The sequence below is a fragment of the Apis dorsata genome, unplaced genomic scaffold (genome assembly GCF_000469605.1).
Source record: "Apis dorsata unplaced genomic scaffold, Apis dorsata 1.3 scaffold_194, whole genome shotgun sequence".
NCBI classification, from domain to species: domain Eukaryota; kingdom Metazoa; phylum Arthropoda; class Insecta; order Hymenoptera; family Apidae; genus Apis; species Apis dorsata.
Genome location: NW_006263478.1, coordinates 2,450,260 through 2,469,927, shown reverse-complemented (window position 1 = coordinate 2,469,927; position 19,668 = coordinate 2,450,260). Strand labels below are relative to the sequence as shown.

Below are 19,668 nucleotides of genomic sequence, written 5' to 3'. Positions count from 1 at the left end.
AATGGTTATGCACCCAGATCCACCCAGACCCATTAAAAATGTATCCCTGTCCACATCGTTACGATGTTGACTCGTTTGTAGACATCGTTTAGACGTGTTTTGCACAGAGAGGTCGGCCCTCGGTTTACCCCTCGCTTCTTTCCATCCGGCCTTTCTTAAATAATTTATAGAGTGGATTCGGGGATGATATCGCTTATTAGGGGCTCTCCTATGAGTGAAAAATTTATGAGGATTGTTCTTCCCCTCCTTTCACCTCGACCTAAGTGAATATCCTCAAGATCGTGTGTTAGTTTCCTTCTCCTCCTTGTATAATTTCTCTCTCGTGGAGAAGGTTAGGCGTAAAATTCGTCGTTAATTGTTATTGTTATACGGGGAGGATATACGATAAAGGATTCGTTTAAATTTTAAATTTAAATGAATTCAAGTTGGACGAGTTATTGATATAACTCAATTAGCTTGACGTTCATAATATTCAATATTAATTTCGTATTCACATTGTTTAAGAGCAACGTTAAAGAGTGATCGATAATTTTATGAAATGAATGGATACAATGTATGTATATATATATATATATGGTGTATATTGCTTTAATAATCGTATCATTAGCTTCAACAATTATGTATAAAATGTATAAAACGATATTGTTCTTATTTTATTATCGGTAAATTAAAATTCAAATTGATCAAGAATTAATTTTCATTTGTGAGCGATCAATGAAAACTACGAAAATTTGCTTAAATTTCATCAATTTGAATTATAATTATGGAAATGCGAATTTTTATTGAATTAATATTTTTATGAATTCGATTAATCAATAGAGAATCTTTTCACCACCTAAATTATTTAATAATTTATCAAGTACCTAAACTTTTTCTGAAATTCGTGATTTAATAATTATCAATGTGCAGAAAAGAAAATTATGAAATTTTAACCTATATCATAATATCATAATATTTTGATAGAACGTTAACACAATGAAGAGTGTACATGATTCTATCTATTTTTAAAAATAACAAGCTAAAGGAAAAAGTTATCTCAAGAGATAGAAAGTAATGAAAATTATTCATTTCAAGAATTCCTATTACGTTCCTCTCATAGAATAAACATACAACATATTGTGCATTTTGATTTCGTAGAGACATACACATTATAATACATATTATTTATATTTTCACGTAAATATTTATCGAGAAAACATATATCTCTCGTTAGGAATGTTATATCATTCCTTATAATATTTTCTTTTTATTCCATTATTTTGAATAATTTTATTTCATTATCATTAGGAATATTATTATTTACCCCTTCGGATCTATGTCCGGTCGATGATCGATACCAAGCGGATGAATTATATGTAATTCGCTGAGGAACTGAATGAGCAGGAAAGAAAAGTAAATGGAGTACAAGAGGAATCCGTACGATTTTCTTGCTATAGCGCCGGTGATGTTCAGGTAAATAATAGACATACATAATGAACATACAAGGAAAGCCAAACAACCGGGCGCCATATCGCTCAGTCTCATCATTGTAAGATAATTTGGATCTTTAGCGGCTTCCAACCCGTAAGTCAGTCCCAATCCCAAAAGCGTATTGAACATCGGTCCACCAAAGCAAGCTGCATAACCCATTCGTGGAAATCCTCGTTTGGCTATGGTGACGTTCGCTACGAGATCTGTAAGCAGATTTCGACAGGTATCAATCCATCTTATGAATGAGATATCACGTAAATGAGGGGACGAGTCGGATTGTTTCGTTTTTAATTTCCGTTTGTAATTTAAATGTATTTTAACGACGGATATAGTTATATAAAGTTATAAAATCGCTTGTTTTATTTATATTTAATGGAAGGTAGAAAAATAGAAATGATGAAAGGGAAACGAAGTTTAAGAGGAACGAACATTAAGAGGTAATAATATTTATGGCACATCGAATCGAAATTTTTATTATTTTTTATTACTTTTATTACTTATAAATACGAAAGTTTATTATTATATTTATTTAAATTGGTTTCATTGAAAGATATTAATTGTTTAATATATAAAAAATTCATGCATCGTGAAATTTACACACATTGAATCCAGTTTCTTTTTCATTGTATTCAATAAAGGCAAAGTGAAAAAAGCGGGGTGAAATTTAATATGAAATTTAATTAATAAAATGATCCCCCGTTTTACCCCCCGCAATTTTATCCATTTTTTTTTTTTAATATTTTAAAATTAAAATTTTCAAATCCTTTTTTTTTTCAAATCTCATCATTATTAAAATATATATTATCACTTGATTCGTTCAACTGTTTACTTTTCATTTCCTTCAAACTTCATCAAATTCTAAAATAACAGAGAGTCTGATAATATGAATTTCGAGAACGCGAAAACACGTAACTGCGATACAATGGAAACAATAAATTATTCCTCCGCGACTTTTGTAATTTTAGCTTGTTATTGTATCTAATATATATCTCTTTGTTTCCCTCCCCTCTCTCCCTCCTCCTCCGTTACGGTTCAAACAATCATCGCATAAAGGTCCTTTGACAATTTATAACATGATTATACATGCATCTTCAATCGAGCATACCGTACAAAAGGTAGATTAGGAACAATTTAACGCACGAATTACATTTTGCAATAGCTTTGCTTCACTCACCACCTATGCTGTTTCCCCAAGCGAGTAACGTAATACCGAGCATGGCGTCCGATATACTGAAAGCGTATCCCACGCATTGGAGCACTGCCATCACCTCCTTGGCCACCAAATAGACTACCATCATTGCGGTGAAGAATCCGAAAAATGCGAAAGCCTGCAATTAATTTGCCGTTATGAGGGGCCGGTTATATAAGAGGCGTAACGAGCGCGGAAAGATCGGGCGCGAATGGTAGAGAGAGAGATAGAAACAGAAAGAAAAAGGACAAGGAAAACTACTCACGTTATGAAACTTTGGTATATGATCCTTGTCGGTTATTAAAAATACAATTATACCCAATATGGTACCAATCACCAGGAATATTGGCACCAGTGTAATCGGGCCAACGCGCACTGTCCAAACTGGAAACGAGGGTGAAAATGAGATGGTAGTTGGAAAACTTTTTTATCGATTCTCCCTCCCCTCCTCCATAATCATTTTTTTTTTTAATAACGAGCGTAATAGTAGATTTTTATTTAACTGAAACGAAAGTTCAAGCGTTCGATTAATATAAACATATTGCGTTATATAAAACATATATTAAATTATACTTTCTATATAATCTATTTATATTACAAGAGAAAGGTTTTCGTAAAATAAAAAAAAATTTCAAAATTTTTCAAAATTTTATCATAAAAATCCACTCAGAATATAGAGGAAATACGATACCATTGATATCGCTTTTTGATTTATCCCGATATCTCAATTGGTTGTCGAGATATAAGCATTCAAAGTTTCCACGAAAAGACGACGAGGCGCGAGGATTATGAATGGGCCTATGTGTCAATGACCTACATTTTTTCCTGGAAATGCGTACTACGCCCTTCCAAGAATCGCGTCTTACATTTTTCCAGGAATCGTGGCTGTCACTTGTCTGCAGTTTAGGAAAGGTCAGTGAGACGAGGTGCGAGCGAGAGGTGCGAATGAGTGACAAGAACGGAGATAGTAAACGATTAAAAATTACTTTTTTCTTTCTACACGACGATATCTCGGTAACCGGAAGTCACATCGGGATAAATCAAAAACCGTTTTAAAGAGGAAGATTCCGCGCTTCCAACCATCGTTTACTCGTCGACAAAAAGCCAGTATCTTCGGAGATATAGCGGTTTAAAGTTTTTGTAATTTTAATAGGATTTAATAGGATTCTAGCAAGATGCATTACGTGAAAGATACGTTCGTTTTCGAATATGTTTTACGTTATTGCTTATCCTAGTAATCTAGTAATAAGTAATACGTTCAAAATTTTGTTAAAGATAAATACTTGTGCATTATTACGACGCGAAAAATAACGTTTGCGACAGTTTGTTTTAATTTCGACTAAACACTGGTAATTTGTACGTAACAAAAAGGGAGGGAGCTTCTGTTTTATTTCACGGGATGAAATAAAATATTTCCGTGAAATCTAAAGTTTTTATTAGTGCGGGCAATTTGTAACGTTGAAGGTAGGAAACGCGACAATTAATACGACTAACCGTTTAATACAAACAACCAGAATATTGGTGTCACACACAACTGAAAGCAATTTAACAGCTTGGACCAGCCTCTCTTTACGGTGGTCACGCTCACAAGTGGGATAAGCAATTGAAGTATAGACATGAAAGGTGCGCGTATGATTAAAATAAATCTAATGAATGCATTTCCATCTTTCCAATCTTCTTTCGATATCGGATTAACATCGTAGAGAAATTCCCGGAAGAGACCCTTCGGTCTCCCAACTTCCTCTACGATTGGCACTTCCTCCATTTTCCTTCTAAGTCTTTCTCTTTGCAACTCGACTGCGATTGCAACATCTAAATACATAAAAAAGATATATCGTTATTCGCAGTTCGATACTTCGAAATTATAGCTCATATTAATCCTTTGATACGAAAGTGTAAAATCATCCGTTCAATTTTTAATTGATTAAAAATAAAATGTAGATTGCGTGTACCGAGTTTGGCTCGTAAACCAGCTGCACGACTCTTGATAGGAATCTCCGGAATGGTGTCATCCTCTTTGTTCACCAGATAAGTGCGCAGGATGTCTTCGTCGGGTACGCTTGGGATCCTTCCTATAAAAATACATACAAAGAAACGTTTGAAAGAGAGGATAACTATACTTGCTTCTTTGTCTTCCCAAACGGAAGAATTCGTTTCGAGACGCTTTCAAATTTTGCATATACATTCGCATAATGTTTGACTTCGATTGCATGATGATGCATCTAAGCATTAAACATTGCACATCGTGCATACCAAACGGAGGCTCAACGACATTCAAACACGATTATTTCGCGTTTCTATTTCTTCCGCCTATGCAAAGTAATTCTTTTTGATAAATTGAAGTTATTATATCCTTTTATATATATATTTTTAATAAACTGAACAAAATATTACGTGTATTAAATAAATTATTCATTCGATCTTATCATAATTTTTCTACTTTGAAGATTTTTTTCGTAAACATTGATAAACTATTAAAATAAGTTCACGAATGAATAATTTTTGTTTCGGAAAAAAAAACTTGAAAGCAAAATTTTTATGCACTCTCAGAATCGTGATTTTTGCTCTTTTTTCATCATTTAGAATTTATTCATCTTTTCGAGTGTAACATCGCGTTAAAAATTTCTCCCCGTTTAGATTATAACAAAAAGAATTTATTCTTTAGAATAAATCTGGCCATGATTCAATACGACGAAATCTTTGTGCCGCTTGAAAATTCTCGAAAACCGCTCTTCCTCCTCAATTTTGATCACAAAATTGAGCGACAGCGTTTGTCAAGCGTTTCGAAAAGTTTCACAATGAAACTCACTTTTTAACCTCTCCTCCCGGTTCTCGTACATCTGCATTATCACCACCACGAGGATGAACAAGCAATAATAGAGAATAAAGCCTGCAATTAAATGTATCAGCATTAAAAAGCATTAGCGCCGTTTCACCCCGTGCAACAAGAGTCACAGGCGTATAATTAATCTCTGTAAAAAGCTCGATGTGTAACACGGAAAAACTTGGGCCACCATTGTAAAAATTTATACCTCTTCTTAAAATTAGGGAACGATAAAAAGTGCTTATTAATTTTTCCTCTATAACAATTTAAAAAGAATAGAGAAATCAGAGCTCGTAACACGTTTTTCTGATAATAAGCACTATCTTGTCGAGGGGGGTACAATTTAATTGTTTTAATTGTTTCAACGCGAATTTGTCAATTTTTTTCCCTTGAGAGAGTGTTTTTGTGTTAATTAAATTTTGGCGAAAATTTTTTAATTGTATTCCTGTCGAAGTATTTTCACATTTCGTGTCATCGATTTAACTCTTCTGCTCCATCTTTTTTATTTATTTATTTATTTCCACTTTTTATTTATTATTTTCCTTTTTATATATTTTTTTAACTTCGAAAGCTTATCGATGGAGCACGGAAGAAATTCTTCGGTGGTCAAATTACGATGAAACCGGAGGCAGAAAGATCGTGGCTTTGCTTAATTAAATTCACCCCGGAGTTATCGTTATTGCAGAATTAAACTGCATACTTATGGCTCGCCCGTAGATAAACTTTCTCATTTCTATGAAGCGAGGCGTATTTGATCACCCTCTGCAACCGTTATATCTTTCAAGCTTTTCTTTTTTTTTTCTTTTCCGCATAATTTCGTACGAATCGAAAGCGAGACTTGGTTATTTTTTAATTCCAACAATCTATTTAAAACTATAAATATACGAAATTAATTAATTAACGAGTATCTTTAAAACAATCCACGTAAAAAAAAGAAAGAAAAAAGAATAATTTGTGAAAATTTCCACCATTTTTATCGACGCACAAGTATTCCACCACTTCAAAAAAAAACCTATATCCACCCTATATATATATATCAAATCAAAGAGAAAAAAAGAAGAAAATTATCTTTCCATTCAACACCGCGAACGATCAAACTTATTTATTTATTTATTTATTTTTTTTTAACGTAGTTACCAAATCCTCTTTCAGAACAGACTTAGCAACGTAACACGAGGCGTTACAAGTAACTCCCTTACACTTCCCCAAAGTTTCTAGCCAACATTCAACTCGATTCGAGATTCCCTCGGCCGAACGGGAAACTGGAAGGAAGGAGGGGTGGGAATTGCGAATCCGGCAGGATTCAACAAAGATAAGGGAGGAATAAAAGGCAAGGGGTTGAAGGTGGGGAGGGCAGATACGTACTTGCAGCTTCCCAGAGGTGGACGCGGTGGTCCCTCACCACGAAGCTGATCCACAACACCGTCACGATGTAGAAGCAGGCGTCCCTCATCATAAATTTCAACTCGACGCGGAAAGGTTTGATCACGGCAACGGAACCGGCGATGATCGTCGTTACGAAGACACCAGCGCCGATCAATTCCGTGAACATTATTATACTTTCGTCGGCGCCCGATACGAGGGACGTGAAGATGTCAGGTGCACCGTTTCCGAATGCCAATATCGTCACACCGGCGATGTTGTCCGACAGCCTCAAAACGCTCGCTATCACGGCTAGCGACGGGCAAAAGCTGGGGAGAAGGAGGGAGGAGGAGGAGGGAAGAAAGAAGAGCGTTAATTAATATAATAGAGCGATAATGGTGTACGTGATGTTATGTTAATTATCTGTATCGTTATAAATGCTGCTATAGGATGTAATGATTAAAGCTGGAAGGAGTATTATTTAATTATTTTTATCGTGTGACAATCAAATTTTGTTTCGCGTATAAAAGCAAGGAGAAAAAGATTCTTATTTTATATCTATTCACTTCATTATTTTATATCTATGATATATTATGTATGTACATATATATTCTGTCTATTATTATAGTATAGACTAGTTTAAAGGAGTGGGATAAAGGGTAATTCTATGCTAAAAAAGAAATAAATCAACGTGTAAAATAAAATTTGAAAATTCACAAACTTATGTATATAACGTGTCAATCATTTCATAATGTTATTGAAAAATTTAGAAAGTTTAGGAAAAAGTGTGACTATAAATTCGTAATTACATATATATATATATATAAAAATAAATTCCATCTTTCGTGTAATGAACGATCCGCGTCGTAAAAATATGTTTCCGATTTCGAGACGCGTGCAGCGAGCGCGTGAAAAAAAAGGGGGGAGAGGGAGGGTGGGAAGAGGGGAGACGAAAAAAGAGGGTGGAAGGAAATAACGATTAATTTACGACTCCCGATATTTGATTTCCGTACGGGGAGCATCGACGTTGCTCTTCGCCATCGACAACATCCGCCTGGTATTTTCGCTCCTCGCCATTTTATTTCCGTGTACGTATACACGCTCTCCTTGATCGCGAATCGAATTTCGATGTGGCCGCGTTTCTAAATACAGCTGTTCGCCATGCTAAATGAATTAGGGTTTATTTGGCCCCCGTTTAGCCGCGTGCTTGAAAGGGGGAAGAGGGTGGAAGGTGTGGCGGGTAATTTGACGCGGGACAAGGATATTGGATAGCGAATTCGGAATTAATTCCTTTTCTGGGTCGCGAAGGATGCATTGGTTGGAAAGAGATATTGAATTTAATTGTTTCCATGTGATATTCGTTCGTATATGAGAGATTATCTATTTTCCTCCAACGATGCTCTTATTTATACCGTGATTAAAAAATTATTCTAAACTTAATTATCCGAAATTTTTTCTTTATCTATTTAACGTTAATTTAGTAGTAGTTGTAAGTATTTACTTATTTTTGAAATGATTAAAGTAATGTGGAAATAAATATATGTCAAATATTATTTAACAATAAATTACAATATCAATTTAGTCGAAAACATTTCCACTTGATAATTTCAATAATCGTAGAACGAAAAACACGAGATCCGTCATTTTGATGTCGGATTTGATATTAAATATTTTTATAATTTTATATTTCTAATATTCTACATTCCAATATTATTATTCTATACTCCATATAATAATTCTATTATTATCTCGAATCAATGAATAGATTGTACATTCCACGTTTCACAATTTTATTGCGATCTCTATATGAATAGAATCTCTTGATGAAACGCCATATCATTTCTCAACCCTTTTCACGCCACATTGTTTTCGGTCCATTGCGTCGTACGTTCGGTATTATCACGGTTACACCTATTGAACATTCACAGAGATAGGTAACAGATTGTAACTGCTTACGCCGCATTTCAGTTATGTACGGCGACATCCAAGGATCATTATTGGCTACATGCTCGAGTTTTATCGAGGCGGAAAGTGGCGAGCGACCGCGTGGATCGTTTCTTTTTAATGACGCGGCATAAAGCTCCCCTTTGGCCGTTCGGATTAAAATTGAATCGCTTCCCACGTGAGAATGTGTCGGATTCGCACGCACACGATGACCCATAACTCACCCTTTACCCGAGCACAATGTGCCGTGAAAGACTTTACCGTGTCACCCTTACCCCCATCGGTGTCGCGCGCCTTTTATGGAAAATCATAGAAATTTTATTCATCCCCATAACCGTTTTATTTTAACCATGATTTCGCGATTTTCTTCCCTTCTGTTTTCAATGCTACGGGTGATTACGATTCATCGTTGTAAAAACAAACGATATTAACAACTGCGATGAATGTGATGAAAAAAAGTGTAGAAGTATATGCGATGCATAAAATTACAAAAGTACAAAAAAATGCTTGATCATTCTTTAAGATCTAAGAGTAATTTTTTTTATAATCGAACAATTTTGGTTTTTTCGAAAGGAGAAAGTTAGTTCATTAGACGACTAAGTGTAAAAATGATGTTGGAAGAATTAATCAGAATTTTGAGTGATTGGAGAAATTTTTAAAGTATTTGGAAATATTAAATGTAATAACATTTGAACTTTTTAAAAAAAAATTCTAATCTAAGCAAATTGTTTTAATCAGAATTAAGAAATGTTTAATCGATGGATTAAATTATTTTACTTACAAATTGTCTGCCGATGTTCCCAAAATGAAGAACAAATATAAAAGCCATATAACCATCAATATCAATCCAGCAACGAACAAAGGTTTGTTCTCCGAGGTAAAAGTACAAAACAATATTTCCGTATATTGAATTAAAGAATCTGTCCGGCAATCTCTGGTTTCTCTCACCCAATTACAACGATTTTCAGCAGGTACTTGCCACACGTACGAGCAATCGTCCTACAAATTTACAACGAGAAATTGTAAATAAATTTCAGGATTCTCGATTCGATTTTATCATATATTTCAACAACGAACGATTGGAACGATCGAAAATATTTTGCGACTCGTGAATGAAATTCATCTCGATAAATTATTACGCGTCATTTTTTTTTTTTTTCTTTAATTAAATTCGAGAGAGAAAAAGATAAAAACCTCTCGTATAGGAAGGGCTCCATGTTTCGCATAACGTTCAAACAATTTCGAAACCATGGTGGAAGCTCCACCACTATTTTCTTACCACCAGCATCAATTTTTAACCTAAATATATTTAACCTAAATATAGGTTAAATATATCGTTTCTTTTTTTTCAATCAGTATCGTATTAACAGTGAAATGAGATGCGATTGAATTGTTCGAGAATTTTTGTTGGAGATCATCGATCAGGGGTAGAATATTTATTATATTACTACGAAAAAAGAAAAAAGAAATTCGCTCAGATAAACTCAGAATCATTTTGATCCGGAGAGAAGATTTTTCAGAAATGACAAAGTTCGTCTCCTCGCTGCCCCCTCAACTCGAATTGAAAAAGTTGCCACGATGAAGATGCACGATGCGAAAGTTTTTTTCTTCCCACTCGCGGTATTGTTCGCGAAATGGATGGAACGTTTCTCCCCGATGTTCAAACGGAACTGAACTGAACATAAACGTTTTTTCACAGAGAGGAAGGGGGGAGGAGAGGAGTGCAACGAGGCTCATTAGACGGTAACAGCCTATCCTCTTCCTGTTGTTTCTTGTTGTCGTGAAACAATGAGAAAGAAGAAGGACCATAGAACGAGAGCTAATGAGCGCGGAAACTCGTCTAGTTATCTATCTGTCCGTAAACTGATTAGTTCGACAAAAAGTAACGTCTCTCTTCTTTCTCAATTGAAATCGTATTCGTTGGGATCATCAGGCTTAGGTTAAGATCGAGATTATGAAGATGCGTTACGTGATTGCGTATCAAAGATACAAAGATGAATTTATTCTTTTGCGATATAAATTTATATTATCTGATATTCATTAGTGCGAGTGAATTTAGAATATGAATCGTCGATCCAGTGTGAGCATGAGACATTTTATATTCATTCACACGTAAATGAATTTTCGATTCTTCGCAATTGCTGCACAATTAAAATTTGTTCCATTTTAAAAATTGCTTGGAAAGGATGGAAGAGAATTGTACCGGTCCAAAGAAAAATTATAATGGTTTATAAAACCTTGGCACGAGTCTCTTCTTTCCCTCACTTTTCTTAGTTCCATCTTTCAAAGCGATTCTTCGCTACAATAAATTATTTCAATGCGAACTTCTCCCAGCCTCTTTGATTACCTTTCTATGAGGTTGGCGATAGAAGAATTTTAACATTTTTATAATAGGAGGTCTGTCAAAGCGGAAAGGATCATTCATTTCTCTGGGTATTTTCCTTGCCTCCTTCTTTTATACATTCAATTTAATATTTATTAATTGTTATAGAATCGAGTATATATATATATATATATATATGTACACATGTTTTCCGAAGCGATGCCTGAAACAAACGTTACCTGAAAGTAATTGACGTATAGCAAGAGAAAAACATTGAAAGTTCAAATGTAAAACGTTCCCTTTTTAATGTTTGTTTGACAGGGAAAAAAAGGGATATCAAAAAAGAACCTTTCGCTTTGTGCGAAAATAATATTTAAAAAAAATTTCCATGCTCTTTCTTTTTTAATATAATTCCAATAGAAAGAAGAGCAAGGAATGTATATTTTAACTTAGCGATATAAACTTAATTCGAATCAAGCCTGGAAAGTAAATCAAAAACCATACTCTTCATCCAAATTAATGATGTTTCACAATTTAATTGTGGCGTTAATTGTACTCGATATCAATCCAAATATAAATTGAATTTGTTATAAATTACTTAGAAAACAATTATTATTTTAAAAACTACTTATCACAGTCTTCGTTGAAAGGAAAAGAAAATTTTTTTCGAAAAGAATAATTACATCGAATTACGAAATTAGAAAAAGGAGACGAAAGAATTTGATTGAATTAATTATACACGACATGTTTGTTGCATTTGGACATGTTTTATTCCACAATGGAAAACACTTTATTGGATTGTATTCGGGGTCGACGAAAAAGACATGAACCACCCCCTCCCTCCCTCCCCCCAATTTATAACTTTACGCTTTCGTTCTTTCAGAGGGATACGCGGCTGACTTTTCCGGCTTCCTGTTTCGCCACTCCACGTTCGTGCATTCATAATAAAGCGCGAGTGATATAACGCTGGAATATGCAAAAGCTTCTTTTCGTCGTGTAAGATGCCACTTATAACTGATACGGACGACGTTCTCCTTTCTTTGTTAACGCGTCTGAATTTTTAAAGCCGAGGTTGTATTTGAAAAAGAAAAAAAAAAAAGGAAAACGTCTCTACATGTATAGCCGCAAGATTATTCGTATGCAGTGAATCGAATCTCCATGATAATGATTTTAAATAAATAAAAATTTTTAAATAATTTCTTTCGCGAATATTTGATTTATAATTTTAATTATTTAGCCATATCTATGATCCCTTTGTCATTATTTGAATTCTGACATTAATAATACAGCGTTAAAATTTTACTGTCATCTTGAAAAAAAGTGTCTTTTTTAAAGATACACGCTTCCGTAAGTTGTTGCTTCAATTTCGTATAAAGCGTTTTGTCAAATATTTTATAAGAAAACGAGCGAGTTTCCGAGGCTTTTAAAAGCATTTTCGAAGCATAGCCCCTACGCTATTGGTAATATCTTAGATGAATGAAAAAAAAAAATGTTTCGTGACAAAAAAATGTTTCTAAATATTTTTAAACGACTTATTACATTTATTATACGTATACAAAACACATAAACTACATAAGAAACGTATTATAATAATACGTATTACGTATTAGAAAAATAAGAATAAATATAAAGAAGATAATTTCTACAGGGAATTCTTTTTTTAATTAATCAAAACTTATAACAACTTCTTACAATATTTCGCAGTAGGATCTTTCTTCACGATCGTTTCTTATTAACATCTATCGTCATTCTTTCATTCCAAATTAATAATTTAAATAATTTGTAAACGATGAATACCGTCAACGCGATCGAAATTATTATCGCGAGTATAACGTCCAGCAATAAATATTGGTACCAAGTTAAATTCGTTGCCGTTGTCCTCAATGAATCCGGCCCATGGCGAAGTAAATACTCTATCCAATAAACTCCCTCGTCCAGGGGTGGTATCAGTCGATCCCTGAACTCGAAAGAGGCTTTCCTCGCCATATCCTTGTAACTGTGAATCACGCGAATTAATCAATTAATACAATTATAACATTCAAAACATTCGAAATAATCTTTCCTCCTCCTCCCTTAATTCCAAAAAAAAATTCTTTCCATCGAATCCAATTTTTCCTCAATCGACAACCAATGCTAATGAAAAAGCTCTCGACGAGATCTAACGTAAGGATTCGAAGAATTTCTTCGAAACGACTTCTCCTTCCAAACATTCCAAGCTATACCACGTAATCTAACCACGACAACTCGGATTTAAGGAGCCAACGTTTTCAATCAACTCCCGGATACAAATTTAACTAGGAGTGGGGATTATATATATCGCAGAGGACGGACCGATCAAATTTTCAATCGTCCATTTTCCGTTCGCCGTTTCAATGATTAAGACGCTCCCGGCTCGCGTGACCGCGTTTCTGATCGTTAACAATGATCCATCGCGCGATGGGAACGGTTAATGGACGGGGGGATGGGGATGGGGCGATAATTAACGCGCGATCGATTCGAAAATCGACAATGAAATTGAGCGCTCGTTGGTGGCCCGTTTATCATCGACCGATTGTCATCCGCCAAATGGACTCTGCCGATACGATTGTAACGCAAAAACGTTTATTCCCGAGTGTTACTCGCTGTGTATTAATACGAACGTGTAATTGTAATCTCAAGCTGAATCTCAAGGTAAATAATGGATTATTTTCTTAGAATATTATTTTAGAATAATATTTATAAATTTGGTAAATTGGAAGGTATATACGTATCGAAGGTAGTAATTTTAAAATTATCAGCAGTATAACGCGAGTACTACGAAATACGATGATTGTTTTAAATTGTCACTAAAAATTCATTGTCCGGTTAATTCGGCGGTATTGCTCGGCAAATATAGATGGATAATGAAAGAGAGTTGTGGAAGTTTCTCTCTCTCTCTCTCTCCTTTTCTGTTTCGATGTTCTTTCATCTCTATATCTACGTTATATACGAACCACGCAATTTCCATTTGCACGAAGAACGAAGATTCTAATTACCTCTTGTTCAGGAGCAGTTCGTTCAAAGCGTTTGATATCGTCGGCTCGTATGAAAGTTGATAGTAATCCAGTTTCAGAGCGAACCCCCTTTTCATGAAGTAGGCCAGGTTCAGGTGTTGATCCCCGTACAGGGGTATGCCGAGAATCGGTACCCCGCAATAAACCGCCTCTTGAGAGCTCAGCATTCCACCGTGCGAGATAAATAACCGCACATTCGGGTGACCTGGTCATTTTCAAATCGATAAAGTTAAAAGCCGCATGCGAATCGCGTAAGGTAATTTTATTACTTTAATATTTCTTTATTTTCGCGAATGACGAGAATATTACACTTGTAATTAAATGGACATTTAAATTTTAATATGAATGAATAATATAAAAATAAAGATCCGTTTCACTGATTTTTAAATATTGCTATTATATCAATTCCATGAGTCTAAATAAAACAATAAAATGTTATATAAATATATAGGTTTTATTTAATTAAAAAATTATAAACAAAAATATAAAATTCGAATTATTAAGTAATTTAATGTTAAGTATTATTTAATTATTATTGTTTCCTTCGAATTTTGTATTTTTCTTTCATGAAACGTTTACACGGATTTTATATACTTTGTTTTCGATATTTTACATCATTGTATTCGCATTCTGATAGATTTGCGAACGTTTTCATTTTCCGTAAATGTATAAACATTGTAATTTAAATATTTTTTTTTTTTTTTTTTACATATATAAATCCTCCAGCAAAATCAATTTAACGACGAATTAATAATAATGAACGAATTTGTCAACAATTCATCGAATTTCGTTTGTGAATATAAATCAATTAGTGGAACAACGATTGTTTGCATACAAAGCGATCTGATTGCTAACGGCATACGAAATGGAACGCGTGCAGGTAACGCGTGTACAACGTTTGGATCCATCCCAAGATTTAACCTAGACCTGGCCTAAATTTAATCCTGCCCTAATTCGCACATTATTCATCCACTCCTATATAACTTGCTTCCTATTTACGATGTAGTAAATTCTGAATCGTATATGATCTCTCTCTCTTTATATATATAATGTCTCAAATGTGATGCGTTTGTAGAATGATGCGGCGATATCATCGTCTATTAAACGTTAAATAAATTCACTGGACGAGTCTTGATCGAAACAGATTTTTATTTCGCAAAGAAATGGATAAATAATAATAAAATAATAATCTTTGGCAATAACTTTTCAACATTTTTTGAACATTTAAAATTAAAAAAAAAATTGTAATTATTCCGTCTGTTTAAGGTCTAGTTCCTTCGTACAGGGAAGTAGCTAATTTTCGAGAGAAAATCTCGGAGGGAATAAAGTTTCAAGTTGTTTTTTCAGATTTGTTTCTCGACAACAGTGGTGCACTTAACCTGATTTTTCAAGGTTCAGGGATTAATTCGCTTCCGCATAAAGGATACCTTTTTGTAAAATACGTTTTAAAACTATGTATACACATTTCCATTGTATCGATAATGCAAAAAGGAAAAAGTTTAGAAAGATAAACGAACGAAGAGTTAAATATAACATAATGATTTAAATAATCTTGAATCGATCATTTGAATTCGATCGTATTATTATTATGTAATTTTTTTTAAATGAAATTTTGTACATATTCCATTTTTCCAATATTTCAATATAAAGTTAATCTCCATTTTCTTTCTCTTCCCGTGGCTCGATTTAAATTCCATACGGGATTTTCATAAAATTTAAATCAAATCTGTACTTAATACAATGCATGTATCAAACTTTAGAACTAAAATTAGAGCTAAAATGCACGAATTTCGTGCGTTATTATTACAAAATAAACCGATGGTTATATCTGATTGCGCGGAACAGGATTATTGACAATAAGCGGCGTACAATATGTATAACGAAGGGTAATGATATTCGGGAAAATTGGTCTATAAGTTATTTAACATTAATGCATAATTTAAATATGCAATTTTATGCGATTTCGGGGCTCGATATCTTGAATCATAGATGGGATCATCGATTACACGCGAGAATATAATATTATCCTAACGATACGAGCCTCGTGTATATAATGATACACGACTATGATTGAGGGAAAGATTAAACTATTATACGAATTAAAACATTTACCATCAATCGAATTCTATAAATATCTTTCGTATATCTTTCGTAACGTTGTAACCAATTATCAAACAGCGAATCACATTTACCATTGACTCATTCGACATTGAATTTAATGTTTTCTGAAGTATCTTAATATTCTTGAATGAATACATTTAAAATATATTTAAAGTAAATATTTCTTATCTTCCATAATATTTAACCCAATCTACAAAACAATTTTGTTCACCTATTAAACCGCAATTACATAGATAATTCCCTTCTTTGTTACCAACGCTTGACATTCGAATATCTTTATCGAAAAGAAAACTGTTCATTTAAAAATTTACGAAACAAACATTCGGAAGTATAAAAACGTGTGCAAGTTTTTCACTAATACCTTTTTTTTTTCTGTTTTTCACAGTAACAGAATAATATCCTTTCTAGCGGTTAAACTCGCCGCCACGTGCCACACACACACACACATATACACAGAAAGGTGTTTATACGTACACAATATGGAGAGCTGGGGCGCCCATTCGATGGACTTAACTTTTTTGGGCAGCTTGGGCATATTGCTCTCGGTGCACTTCCACAATATCCGTTGCGGTACCCGCTCGAACGCCTCGTAGAAAGACATTAACATCTCGTTGGGCATGGTGGATATGTTTATTTGCGATCCCAGGCTAAAGTAAATAACCCCGTTCTCGCTCGAGTCGAGAAAATCTTTAAGATCTTTGGGCAACGGGGGCGGGCCCGACGCTGGTATGTGCATACCGCCCAGCTCTTTAAGTCCTGGCGCAAGGGCTCGTGGCGTGTTCACTGCCCTGTGCCCATTCGTCAGTATCAATGATATCCTAGATCGTAACATGTCCAAGTCCGGAAGATCGTCGCCAAAGTGTTTTTTCGCGATTTCGTAACCTGGCCTGTCCGCTAGGTACCTGAGGAGGAAATCGAATCGAAAAATTTATCGATCGAAATTAATCAATCGAGTACAAGTGAATTGGATGACTAGTTGATGTATATATATATATTGAATATTGTGGTATATAAAATCTTTTGGAAGTTTAAATTGCTTGCATAAACTCGACGAATAAGTCTGTTGTAAAATTAAGCAAATGTAATTATCTCACGAACATCTGTATCCAATTTACCTTGTATTATAAATTTGGAAAATTTGAATGGAGATCTAATGGATCTGTTCTATAGCTATAGAGCAACAGAGAATTTAGATAGACCGTCACAGGCAATTAGTCCGCCATTTGCCATCGAACGGTTTATGATGAGAATCGGATCTTAATGAGTTTGGATATTATACCCATGATTGAGGGTAAATAGGCTCATTTGGAAGGAACGGATTGGACGAGCAATCGACGAGCTTGGATCTTTGTGTCGTGAGAATTTTTTCACGAGAGATATTTGAATTAAAATTAAGTAACAATGGCCGACGCTTCGTTGGTAAAATATAAATATTTTCCAAAGGATCTAAGATTTCGCCAAGGAAATTTCGCGTAAGAGGTGAGAGCGATTGATGATTGGACAAGCGATTTAGGATTTAGAAGAAAGGAAGAAAAAAAACTTTCGATTACTTTGACATACCTATAGGCGAGTTTGCTGATGAAAAAGTACATCACATTGGCGGCCCTCTCGAAGAAATTCATCTCGTCCGAAAAATTACTTAATAAGTTAGGAATGTAACTAGGGTTTTCAGGATTCCTAAGAATCCCGTTCGTCCATGGATAAGGCATGGTGCTACTTATTCCAACCACAATTGGTATTTTGAGAGCATGGCCGATACCGATAAAACAGTCGGAAAGGAAGATTTCCATGATGTACACATCGAACTTCTCCTTCGAATGCAGAAATTTCTTCAATTCCGGATGTTCCAATACGGATTGACACGTTGGTAAGCTTATACGGGATATCGATCCCAATTTTTGCAACATGGTTTGCTGAAAGGCAATCTTGATCGACTTTGTACCGACCACGTGTGGCATGCTTGAAGATATATCCACATCCGTGAAATTAGGTAAAACTGTTTTCTGAGGAAAATGGTTGAACGACACTACTTGGTGACCCCTTTCCGCAAGTCTCTTCAGCAACGCCTCATATACTATGTAATGACTTTTCGCTTGATGCGGAGTCATCATCAAAATTCTGGCACCACTGGCATCATCGTACATCGCACAAGCAATCGTTATAATCGCAAATAGGAATTTCATTTCGACGAAGATTAAATAAATAGAGAGATAGATCTTCGATTTATATTCGAGATATATATATATATATCGACTTAAGATCGAACTTGTTTAAAAGTAAAATAAAATATAACTGAATAATAATATTTTAAACGTTAATATATTGCACGATAAAATATTCAGTGAATCGTAATACAACGATAAATCGTAATTATATTATCGTTGTATCGTTATTTTTTTCTGTCGCTAATCGTTCCATTATCTATATTCTTATATACACTTTCTCAATACTTGAGATAAAACAACGTATACACAATTAAATCTATTAATTATCAAATTATAAGATTCTTATATGAAATTTGTACATAAAAAGTGTATTAAATTTTTACATAAATTTACAATTATTCAAGCAAACAAATGTTATGTAATTCGTAATGAACGAACACACACTTGCACGAATAACTTTTAATTTATTCACCAATGCAATGGTTTCAAAACGTTTCCAAACGTTTCTCTCTAATGATGACCGATGACTGCCAAATTATTTTCCCTTTCCAACACGTCCACAACATCAGTTAAGCGGCCCGCACAATGGAACAGATGATGCCAACGATATCGATATCTGGTTTCGCGATGCAGATAACAACATCAGAGTGATTTTCAATGGATGCTAAAATCGATATATATCATTTGCACATCACGAGGATCGTGATGCAAGTTTCTAGATCGTTCGCGCGTTTCTAGATTGTGTAGACCGCTTTATGGAGTTCGCACGCACAACACAACGCGTCTATGTCACATGACGTCAAACAACCTTTCCACTCGTATTTTTGGAACTGACTTCTCGTTCGTCTCTCCTCTAATAGTCCAGCGTGAATTTTCTGTCTCTCGTCGCGCCTGCAAGATGCGTGAACGTCTTCAAAATTTCAACGTCGCGTTATCCTTGTTGTCATAAGAGTAATTACCAATAATTTTGAATGATTGAAGATCGAAATTATCAGGAACGAAATATCGATCAACCGATTAAAATGATAAAAATTTGATAAAAATCTTAATGTGCATTAGCGATGTTGCTGGCTAAATAAGTTGCCAATAAACTTCTATATTTATGATGAGAAAACAATATTTTTGAATAACTTGTTTAATAACTTCTTTGGATTTATGTTTGTTACAGATATGAGGGAAATTTATTTCGTAATAATACTCGTGATAGTATTATCTAAGAAGAAAAAGGGGATTTATTT

The 19,668-nt window shown here is 34.4% G+C and overlaps 2 protein-coding genes across 2 annotated transcripts; both read right to left on the bottom strand.

The window, feature by feature from the left end:
* Positions 1-1,255: 1,255 nt before the first annotated feature.
* Positions 1,256-11,214, bottom strand: LOC102680118 (mitochondrial sodium/calcium exchanger protein-like). Its single transcript, XM_031509948.1, has 9 exons — positions 11,137-11,214; positions 9,571-9,788; positions 6,849-7,186; positions 5,469-5,549; positions 4,612-4,731; positions 4,154-4,471; positions 2,925-3,043; positions 2,645-2,798; positions 1,256-1,673 (listed from the first exon to the last, which is right to left on the bottom strand). The coding sequence occupies exons 1-9, from the start codon at positions 11,212-11,214 to the stop codon at positions 1,300-1,302; spliced, it is 1,800 nt and encodes a 599-aa protein (XP_031365808.1). The 3' UTR covers positions 1,256-1,299.
* Positions 11,215-12,767: 1,553 nt separating this feature from the next.
* LOC102678247 (UDP-glucuronosyltransferase 2B18-like) lies at positions 12,768-18,485 on the bottom strand. Its single transcript, XM_006614690.2, has 4 exons — positions 17,826-18,485; positions 16,740-17,167; positions 14,127-14,349; positions 12,768-13,108 (listed from the first exon to the last, which is right to left on the bottom strand). The coding sequence occupies exons 1-4, from the start codon at positions 18,446-18,448 to the stop codon at positions 12,829-12,831; spliced, it is 1,554 nt and encodes a 517-aa protein (XP_006614753.1). The 5' UTR covers positions 18,449-18,485; the 3' UTR covers positions 12,768-12,828.
* Between the last annotated feature and the right edge of the window lie 1,183 nt (positions 18,486-19,668).

Coding starts and splice junctions, on each gene's coding strand:
- LOC102680118 (XM_031509948.1), bottom strand. CDS start 11,214: ATGAATGATCCTTTCCGCTTTGACAGACCTCCTATTATAAAAATGTTA. Junction 5,550..6,848: donor CCACCTCTGGGAAGCTGCAA/GTACGTATCTGC, acceptor ATTTAATTGCAG/GCTTTATTCTCTATTATTGC. Junction 4,732..5,468: donor CCGGGAGGAGAGGTTAAAAA/GTGAGTTTCATT, acceptor GTATTTTTATAG/GAAGGATCCCAAGCGTACCC.
- LOC102678247 (XM_006614690.2), bottom strand. CDS start 18,448: ATGAAATTCCTATTTGCGATTATAACGATTGCTTGTGCGATGTACGAT. Junction 17,168..17,825: donor ATCAGCAAACTCGCCTATAG/GTATGTCAAAGT, acceptor TTTCCTCCTCAG/GTACCTAGCGGACAGGCCAG. Junction 13,109..14,126: donor GAACTGCTCCTGAACAAGAG/GTAATTAGAATC, acceptor CGTGATTCACAG/TTACAAGGATATGGCGAGGA.